Raw genomic sequence first — 10,608 nt, 5'->3', positions numbered from 1 at the left:
TCGCACCAAGGGGTACTGCGTTGACGATGCATAGTACGGTCCAGTGGTGGCCGGGCTTTGACCCGATCGGACTCAAATTCCCAACGCGGGCATCTCACGTTCTCAGCCCGCCATTCGAGGCCTGAAGGCCGGATGAATCAAAGCCACGTCTGCACAGACCGGAGAGTTGGCGTCGTGTCGACCTCTGTGTGGCAAATTTTCATGTTTTGATCATTTTCTGAAACCTATTTGAGATTTGATCTTATTTTAAAAAAAATCAAGATCTGATCTTTTTTCTACCGACAGAGTCCATGTCGATAGGGTCTAACAGCCTATCGCCAAGGACATTGGCGGTAGGGAAATATCGCTACCGCCAACCGAATTGGCCCGGTTGGCGGTAGCCTGCACAACCCTAGCACGAGCACACATTGTATCCAATACTCAGGAAGTTTTTGACAATAGGGCATACAACCCTACCGTCAGGGACCTTGGCGGTAGGCTGTTATACCCTACCGTCATGGTCTTTGGCGGTAGTAAAATGATCCGATCTCGAATTTTTTTAAACTAGGGTCAAATCTTAAATAGGTTTTAAAAAAAGGTTAAAAACACGAAATTTAGCCCGTCCGTGTCGCCTGTAGCGCACGGACCGCAGGCAGGCATGGCCGGTTGTCAACTTTGCCGCGCCCGCCCGCCCAAGCACGCACACGCGCGGGTGGATGGAACAGAAAGCAGACCACGGGGGGCGGGGGGCCGCGTGACCACGACCGCGAATGAGCTTCGCAATTGCATCATGGCGCGCGCGCTCTTCCTTTTGCTCTTCACGTGCGTGCTCGCGGGGCCGGAGGTAAGGGAAGCGGCAGGGATTTTGGTTGCATTCAGGGGCGGGGCGGGGCGGGCGGGTGGAAAACTGTCGGTGTGATCGCGGTGAGTTGTAAAGGGCCACGGGCGCGCTGCTGGGTCTCGCGGTCACCGCTCCTTTTGCTTTTGGAGAGGGTAAATGGGACGCCGTCACTCCTGCAGTGCAGCGGATTGTGTCTACTAGTACTACTGTATTTTTTGCGGACATCGTTGCCAGATGTGTCTGTCTTGTACTACATACATAGTCTCGCATTGACCGATGAATCACGCGTAAAACACCACGTGTTTAAGCGTGCATGAGCATGGCATTATTGGCATTCGGTTAGGCCCCCCGTGGCTCCTCGCGAGAGGACACCGTGTTTAAGCTGGCATTCAATCCCTTTGGTCAGCCCATGTAGTAGGAGTACATACATGTCTCGTAATCACTAATCAGGCCCTAGTAGGTCGTGTTGCTGAAGCACCTCGCATTGTTTTTTTTTCAAAACGGAAGCAAAGATTGCCTCATCTATTAATTAAGCAGAAAAAAATTGCCCAGTTAATTACGGAAAACCGGGTAAAAATCGGAACAACAAGGGCCGGGCCCACTCCCATAGACTGAAACCAGTCATCGTATACCACAGGGCCTCGCCGCCGCAGCTTTGACTCCACAGCAACAAACAAACCGAGGCAATATTGTGGACACGCCGGAGAAGAGCCGACTATCGCAACCATTGCCGCGTCGCCGACATCGCTCCCACCATCATCGTTGCCACAGAAGTCTGGACGCCATAGTGATTTTCTCGGGGCCGCCGCCCCGACATCCACCGCTCCGTCGCGCCCAGCGCAATCAACCGGCACCACCTTCCGGGGCCGCCGCCCCGACGTACCACCGCTCCGCTCGAGCAGCAACGTCGTGCGACCCAGCTCCTGCAGCCCACGCTGCTCAGGGCAACCGCTCGCAGACCACGAACGTCGCATCACATCCGGGGCCGCCGCCCTGACGCAAAGTCAGACCGCCCCCTCTGAAACGCGTCGACCGGACCGACAAGCCTGCCACCCAAGTGGCCCAAGATTGCCACCCAAGTAAAGGCCGAGCCACCGCCCCGCCCCATGGAGCCGCACCGCGCATCACTTTCCGAGGCCGCCGCATCGGCGTTCATCAGCCGTCCGGGGCCGCTGCCCCGACATCCACCAAACCCGACGTAGGAGAAAACCAAACGCACCAAGCACAAGCTAACTCTCCCAAGCAACGCCCCCAAGAGGGAAATGATGAAGGCGCCGCCGTCGCCCGCTTCGGAAAATCTGGAGCTTAGGTTTTCACCCGGAGAACCCGAGCCCCACATAGAAGAAGACGAGTTCCACAACGATGCCTCCAAGGAGGGAAACGACGCCTGAAAGCGCCGCCGTCGACGGCACCGACAAAGTCGGGTCAAGGCTTTCGCCCGGAACATACACATCCCTATGGAGGCCCACAGATCTGATCCACCTAGAAGCGTGGAGATCATTGGAGCCGTTCCTGTTGCGCCTTGCACTCTCCAACGCCGACCACCAAGCTTCACCGCGCAGCACCCTCAGCAGCAGCACCTCAAGCTGCGAATGAAACGCCATGGCTTCCAGCCCCGGCTTCCTCCTCGCGTCACGCCCGCCTGACGAGCTTCCCTGCCCGGCGCCTCCCAAGCCGAACCACCTCCCGCCCACGCGCCCGACTTGTGCTGCACACAACGCGCAGACCGCGCGAGACGCCCGCCCGCACGCATCCGCGCCTCCCCTTGACGGCGCCCTTGCTGGAGCGCCAGATCCCGCGCCCCCTCGAACTGCCCGCGCCGGAGCGAGCCCCCCGCCGCGCCGCGACACCCCTCGGACCGCCGGAGCCTCACCAGCCCGAGCCAGAGTCGCGCCCGCGATCCGCCCAAGCTTGCCGCGCCCGCGCGCCAGATGCGCCCTCGCGCCTCGCAGAGAGATGCCCCGCCGCCACCCTCCCTGGAGCCAGACCGGGCTTCGTCGGCGAACTCCTCAGACGGCGGCGAGGTGGGGGGGGGGGGGTGTGTGGAGGGAGGAGGGAAGATGGCGGCGCCGGAGTGGTTCCCCCCGTGCCGCCAGGGAGAGGCGACGCGGGGGTCAGGAAGGTGCTGTTCGTTGTGATTTGAAGGAATGCAATCAGCACCTCGCATTGTTGATATCGAAGGAACATGCGCACCAACCGTTGGCAAGTTAACATACTTCCGGGAAGAGACGCGCAGTGGCCTCCTGCTGCAACTCAAGGCACTCTGGGCTCCATGACAAGCATCGGTCCACACGTAACCACGTGCTACGGGCCAAGCTCAAGCTGCACATGCAGTCGCTGGCACCAGACCAGAGGCAAAAGGCAACCAAGATAACTCCGAACCTCCCGCGCAAATGAAGCTTTGTGCAGCTGTGCCGGACCACCCCGTTGCCGGCTTGCTCGCCAGTCGCGATGCATGGCCGCATGGGCACCGCGCGGAGGTTACGAGATTATGGGACGTCCGGCGTCGTCGCGTCTTCTAACTGGCAACACGTCCGGGTGCAGACGCGCTTTTGCTTCCTCGTCCTTCGCAGCTAGCTAGGCAACTGGCAACACGTATGTCCGATAATAGCATTTCCTCTGATCCGTCGTTTTAAAAAACAAAAAACCCGCAGAAAATAGAGCATTCATTTGGACCTCTCTTTTTTTCAGGAAGGTCCTTAGTGGCATGATAACATTCTGACTGCAAATTTTATTATAGAAGTTCACGGGCAGCACCGACGAGGGAGGGGCGATGATGGTGACACATCTTCGGCTCGCTTCCGTATTTATAGTCGTCGCTAGGTAATCTATGGTTTTGAATGTAATTATTATTATTATTATTTGATGTCTGTTGTGCTACCATGATTGAAAATAAATAAATTAAGTTTTCTTTAAAAAAAAAGAAACAAGTTGACATTACATAAATTAACATAATTCCTATTTTTACTAATCATCTGTCTTGTGTATACATTCTCTTTTCACCTTTGCGTTTTTTCTATTCTTTTGTCTCTAGAACTAGAATCATGTGAGCCAGACAAGCCTCAGATGACAAGATCGATGTCCGAGTCGTTCGGGCATTCGAGGTAATCGACTGCCCCCGGCCCCGGGGTCAATCAGCAAACAACATCGACCGTTCCAAATCAAACAGCTGCTGATTAAGCAGTCACGCGCTCACTCGTACGAACTTTCAGAGCGCCCCGGACGAAGACGACATACTGTAGTAGTACGTCTCTACTGTGTATGCCTGGTCGGCAGCTGTGCACAGTGTACATATATCATCCTTTGCACCACGTCAGATCCGTCCGGTGGCAGTCACCACTCACCACCCACCAGCGCCCTGTCTGTGGTGATAATCTGAGATAGGATCGGAACTCAGACACCACTATAAGCACCCAACTGCTGGTCAGTGGCCACGCCCGACAACTGCAAACAAAAGGTCAACGGCTAAATGGTTAGGGTCTTAGTACACAATTGCATACCGTCCACTCTATCATAGCACAGGAATACAGCCGGACGAGGCCAAGGTACAGGTGCTGCTGAACTGGGGAGTTTCTACTAGTCCTACACACTTGAAATCACCCAAGTCAAGAGAAACAACAAGTATACTTGCCATATAGTTTCACAGCATACTGCCTTCGCCTCTGAGGCGAAGACAAAATTCTACTAGTACAGACTAGCAAGAAACTTCAGGCAACGTCTACAACTTGGGTAATAGATCCGCATTGCCATAGTCTACACCAGTGACACGTTTAACCAGCAGGCTGGCGCCAGCGAACGCCGATCTCATTGCATCCCGCTTGTTTTCTGAACGATCTCATCATCTTTCATGTACTTCTCCTGCACCGCAGCTGTTGTAACCATATATGTTAAGGAAAAAATAATGTGCAAGCACTTGGCATGTACTCCCTCCGTTCCGAATTACTTGTCTTGGATTTGTCTAGATACGGATGTATCTAGACTCATTTTATTGCTAGATACCTCCGTATCTAGACAAATCTAAGACAAGTAATTTGGAACGGAGGGAGTACAGTATAATGGATTGGTGCATCAGGAGCATTTCATTGCCAAGAAAAACATCATGCAGTGTACACTCTAGTAGACTAGTGGTACCATACCTACATATTGAGCTAGACTATCAGATTCGTTGTCTTGCGATCTAGTCTAGTCACCATATACTTTATATACTATTCGGCGTTGAATGAGTTAACAGGACCATCAATATGCATGTACACGCCAGAACGCCAGAAATAGGTGATCTAAATAGTGCACTTCTACCACATTAAAGAGCATATAAGTAATGGGACAAGAAAGATGCTTGTTTGAATAAGTTGGTACAAGAGGCAGTAAAGGATATCTGTAGTAGTCCCAGTCAAGAGGCGCAGCCGCGATTTTGCTGAACTCAACAGCGCTGCTGTCTATAGAAGAGAATATATAGCCGTTGCTCTTGTCAATCAACTTCACAAGATTACCGACACTTTCCTTGTCCTAGAGGCAAAAGTAAGGAATTAAGTCTATTGAATTGCATCCACCAACCAGTTCAGCAACATGAAACTGAATTGAAATAATAAATTGATTCCAGTACAGACCTGGATGTCCAAAGTCGAAAAATTGACTAAGCTAAAATCATCAATCACATCACATAGCTCTTTCGTAAGTTTCCTGTCAGCAAAATACAAAAGGGTTCTAAGAAACCTGAAGTCTAAAAACAGCATATCATAATTAACACAAGTATAAGATCAACAACATTGCAGGTCTTCCGTGAATGATTCCAAAGGTTACTGCGTTTAAGGGTTCATAATGCTGTGCTTAAGGGTTCATAACGTTTGACAGTGCAACACTAGTCTACTGAAGATGCCTGACATCCTCTAACAACTTCCGAGTGTTACTATGTAAGTGCATTACTACATTAGATCACTATCTTACCTGAACAAGGAGAGTTCTAGATCTTTGTGCAGGTACATAATTGTAGCTTAAGAATGTTTACACAATTTAAAAGTGAAAACAATAACAAATCAGTGCTGTGTTATATTTTATAATGCTTTTCAGCGAACTGGAGATGCCTACTAAAGGACTAACTGCTAAATACTATCAAGTCTGGACAGGTTTATGACTTTCAGTAGGTGCAGTACGGACTGTACGTACCCCTTACCCAAGGAATTAAAGTTAATTGTTAGTCGTCATATTTACCTGTACTTGGCAGAACGAGGATCTTGATCAAGATGGTATTGCAAATAGGACAGGTCTTGGACATCAGTGTAGAAGTCAAGGTTGAATGCTGATAATAAAGAAAATGAGTAACAACTACAGCTGAAACATTTGCTAAACTAAAGGCAGCTGCAGACAAGCACAATACCTAAATTTCCATAGTTCTCAATAAGGTCAATCTTTGATAAAACATTGATGTGTGGTAGCTCCAAGTGTAACATTGTTGATAGTGAAAGAAGCAAAGCACTTACATACTTCCCAGGATCACAACATAAATGAGCATCAACAAGGTGCACAGCAGTCAGCTGCAAAATACCAAGAACGAGTGGGTAATGAAATTCATTAACAGAATAACTTGCTTGAATTAAACTGAAAACATGCATGTACCCGCAAGTCTAGCTTTTTGATGAGTTTATTGATGATATTCCTTGCATTTGTGTGAAGGGAGAAAAGTTCCACTTGCCCCGGGAAATCAAATAAAAAATAGTGATCTGCAGCAATCACCAACCTTCAGCAATTCATAATGGAAAGTAGTACAAGTTGAGCAGCAATGCAGCATTGATGCGTAGCTGCTGCAATAGTCCTCTACTATGATATTAACCTTTCAGAAAATAGCTCGATAAACAGCAGAATAATCCAAAAATCCATGGTTGCAGATTATTCACAACTCTAATTTGGAATAGCAAAAAGGTTCCATTCAAGGTCATAGCAAAGTGAGTTGACCATTTTAAAAGTAGGTTGATCTGTATTGGCAATTATTACTTTATTCTTCGATTGTCCCATAAGGAATTATTAATTTTCATCAAAGGTTCCCAGCACTTCAATGTCAAAACAGAATCTGGCAGCTTAGTTATGAATAGAACTGGGTCAACCTGCTTTCTATCTACTCCCTCCGTCCCAAAATAAGTGTCTCAACTTAAAAAGATTTTCAATTTTATGGATATTACAGCCAAAGAATATAAGTTCAGTTTCTCTGGTTCACTATCTTGAAGCTGTTGTTTGGACATGGACATGGTCTTAAAAATACAGCTTTGACTATCAATTTGCAATCCAGATCATTGCTAGCTTTGATTTTTGTAATACGAATATATGTCCTTTCTGTCAATGATCTGGATTGCAAACTGGATCAACAGTTAGAGTTTGACTGACAATATATAATACTCCCTCCGTCCCAAACATGAGTGTCGCTGATTTACTACAAAGTTATACATTTTTTGAAAATTCACAGCTATGATCTAAGTATCCAATCTAAATATTTGTACAGATAAAAATAAAAGGGCAGCTCGGTGCATGTAGCTCCCGCTTGCGCAGGGTCCGGGGAAGGGTCCGACCACTTTGGGTCTATTGTATGCAGCCTTTCCCTACATTTTTGTAAGAGGCTGTTTCCAGGACTTGAACCCGTGACCTCATGGTCACAAGGCAGAAGCTTTACCACTGCGCCAAGGCTCCCCTTCAAATATTTGTACGGATAATAGTCAAAATTTCAAGATCTTAACTCTACCCTTGACCAAAACGACAGCTTTTACAGCACCAGAGCGAGGTTCAGAGAAAGGCACTCCGCACTCACCTTCAATAAGAGGTTTCAGTTTCTCTTCAAGCCAGTCAATATTCATCTCCAAGTAATCCATGCAATACACAAGCCCTGACAAAGATATAAACAGCACAGCATAAGTAAGGATAGAAATGAAACAGGTACACTTGATTCTTGAACACTGGATCAACCTCCATTAGGACCAAGCGAATGCTCAGACATGACATCACTGAGCTTTATGAGGTCCTCAATGTTGATGGCACATTCATATCTAAATACCAATGTCAAGGACTCATTTTGAGTGTAACTGCAGAACCCGATGGTAACACATGGTAAAAAAAAAACAAGGGGAAAGGTCATTTCAAGGCTCAATGAGCAAAGGATACGGCAATGCATCATTCGCGGGGTCGAGATTGATGACCACAACTTTCCTGCAACCAACAATCAAGCACTATGACCTTGTGAATTAGTTAGACAATAACTGGCACAGAAGCACCAGAACGGATAACACTGGAAGCCCAGTTATGGAAAGGAAATTATGCACCACGCCATTCTCCTAATGTTTACCTCCCATCAGAAAAATGCCTTATTACATACAGAGTAGATAAACCATACTAAACTGAACATAACACAAGGTCAGGCATTGGAACAGCAAAAGAGAAACTAGCACTGGAAGTCAGGAAAGCAGTTCGTAGTGATGGAATAGTTTTTTTTTTGCGGGGTATGGAGTACTAGCTAGTTAATAGCAAGGCTGCAGTTATTGAGTACCTTCCTACGAGGGAGAGGAACTGGGACATGCCGTTGCAGTAGGTGGTCTTGCCGGAGCCTGGTGGCCCGATCACAACCTGTCCAAACACCATCTCCTCTTCTCGTACCCAGTGGAGGTTCTAGGGTTTTAAAACAGGGCGGTCCACCTGAAAAAATTGACAACAAATATGACGTGCCAACATTCTAACTAATTTACCAATAGCACATAGAAATAGATCAATATGGTCTTACAGACATACTAAAATTCTCAATTTTGCATAGGAGAAGCCTACATAATACATACCTTGAGAAGTTCAAAGAAGAGTATGTGGCATTGTTAATTTGTTAAAGTGGCATCGTTAGAGTAACTTGTTAGAGTGGCAAACAATCAGACAAATCATTATTATGTCATTGATCAGGTGCTCATGTACTGAATAGCAAATAAGGTGTATGTGTTCACAGGACTCTGTATTCATGTACTGGATAGCAAGCCTGATTGTTTAGTTAACGAAATAGACTTGACTTCCACCTGATCGATGCAGTAGACAGCTAAGAGCAAACCCTAAATCAGAAATTGGGGAATGGGCAGTCCCGCAGTGGACAACTTACCTCGCGTCCTCTAATCGGGCTAAAGGCTGGCCACCGGGCAGGGTAGCTGACTTGCTGCCGGCCGAGTGCTGGAGTCGACGTATAGCGGACTGGGCGGCAGGCGCCGGCTTGCAGGGGCGCGGTGGCGCCGGGCGCCGGGCGGGGGGGGCGGGCAGGGGCGGCTCCTAGGTGGTAAGCCGGCTGTCCCAGTGTCCCCTGCGTGCGTTGTTTGTTGGGCTAGCCGGCTGAGATGGGTCGGGACGAGTAAGCCATTGTTTGTTGGGCTTCTTTTTCCTCTGGTCCATCTGTAATTTTCTCCTATGAGCCCGGTCTAAGATCCAAGGTGGGCCGAGACCCACCTTGTCCACCCTGTCTATAGATCAATCGTGGTGCCGAATAAAAATCGAGCTTGTACTCCGACGATAGGCAGTCGATGAGGTACTCCGACGAGAAACCGACATACCCTCACCACATATCGATGAATGCGGCGAGAAATAGGTACCGTCCGCAGAGGCGAGGCAACGGTAGGAGGGGAATAGAGATTGAAATCTTTGCAATGCCCGTATTGTCGACGGTTAGTAACCACCACGGCACCACTGCCGGCGCAGGTGCCTCGAACACTGCACATATGTTTGAGCACAATTTTTTTCTAGTACAAAGCTCCTCGGTTGTCATTTGGCCACCAAACTTTACAAGCAACTGTAACATATGTTTATACTATTGTCACAAAGTTTTAGATTGTTTTGAAATGTTTTGTTATGTTTTCAGCCAGGTGTCCCGGCTTTGCAGTGTCCTGGGGTGTAGAAACCCACTCTCAAGTAACATTGCTCGTAGGCGATGCCCTTGATCCAGTCAAATGTCGGATTAATAGACACATTAGAGGCACCAGTGGGGTCTTATCACCTACGGAAGGGCCCGGGCTTGGGTAAATCCCTTGTTCTTCGCCAAACCGTCTCTGATCCGCAATGCGCTCACCCATTCGAACAAATCGTCATCAATCGACAACACTATCGGTACAAAATGGTGACAACTAGAAATGATGTTTATGTACGCAAATGATGGAACAAATAGCAAAGGTTTCTTAAAAAATAGCAAAAGTTTGAGAATTTGAGTTTAGAAAGGGACTAGGTACTAGGCTTCATACCCGAAATCATTTTGAGAGTGGGTTTAGAAATTTGATATATGGAGCTGATCAATTAAATTACGAGAAAAGTGGCAATAGGCCCCGAATGAGCAGAGCCCAAAATCCTGACATATATCAGGAGCAAGAAAAAGAATAAAAGACACCACACACAGCCGTGGTGCTCGTACCCTGCACCGAGCAAGCTAGGGTTTCTACTGCCTCCAGCCGGTAGGCGATCTACCTCGTCTCATGTGGTCTTAAGACCTTGCTGGTGCGGTGGACCATGAAGTATATCTATTCCTAATAATAAAGCACGGATTGACTCCGTGGGTTCACCGTCACAATACGCTTCTTCACATGAATTTACGCTTTCAGATTTTTTTACCTATATTATTTTTTCTACATCCGAGGTGGTACTATTGATGTAGCTGGGATTTACTTGTCAAGTTCACGGTCGTGCCGTTTTTACAAGACGATCCCTGTGTTTTTTCACAATAAACCCGCACTCCATGAAGTATGTTTGTTTAGAAAAAAACGTTCCGATACACCGCCGTTGCGTCCGCAAGGAAAAAT

The 10,608-nt window shown here is 48.0% G+C and overlaps 1 protein-coding gene across 1 annotated transcript; it reads right to left on the bottom strand.

Annotated features, from left to right (window-relative positions):
- Positions 1–4,305: 4,305 nt before the first annotated feature.
- Positions 4,306–9,148, bottom strand: LOC125544579 (GPN-loop GTPase QQT1). Its single transcript, XM_048708313.1, has 11 exons — positions 8,934–9,148; positions 8,346–8,491; positions 7,964–8,008; positions 7,769–7,848; positions 7,614–7,688; positions 6,434–6,537; positions 6,195–6,351; positions 6,029–6,116; positions 5,428–5,500; positions 5,196–5,326; positions 4,306–4,694 (listed from the first exon to the last, which is right to left on the bottom strand). Exons 2-11 carry the CDS (start codon positions 8,435–8,437, stop codon positions 4,625–4,627), a joined length of 915 nt encoding a protein of 304 aa, XP_048564270.1. The 5' UTR covers positions 8,438–8,491; positions 8,934–9,148; the 3' UTR covers positions 4,306–4,624.
- Between the last annotated feature and the right edge of the window lie 1,460 nt (positions 9,149–10,608).

The sequence above is a fragment of the Triticum urartu genome, chromosome 3, assembly GCF_003073215.2.
Source record: "Triticum urartu cultivar G1812 chromosome 3, Tu2.1, whole genome shotgun sequence".
In the NCBI taxonomy this organism is placed as follows: Eukaryota; Viridiplantae; Streptophyta; class Magnoliopsida; order Poales; family Poaceae; genus Triticum; species Triticum urartu.
The sequence above is the reverse complement of the archived record's forward strand: the minus strand, read 5'-3'. Positions and strand labels throughout refer to the sequence as shown.

What these genes read in the sequence shown, in the direction of transcription:
- LOC125544579 (XM_048708313.1), bottom strand. Translation starts at nt 8,437, where the DNA reads ATGGTGTTTGGACAGGTTGTGATCGGGCCACCAGGCTCCGGCAAGACC. An exon ending in CCCGCGAATGATGCATTGCC is followed by an intron (nt 7,849 to 7,963) that starts GTATCCTTTGCT and finishes ATTGGTATTTAG; the next exon opens with ATATGAATGTGCCATCAACA. An exon ending in CTTGACTGGGACTACTACAG is followed by an intron (nt 4,695 to 5,195) that starts ATATCCTTTACT and finishes ATATATGGTTAC; the next exon opens with AACAGCTGCGGTGCAGGAGA.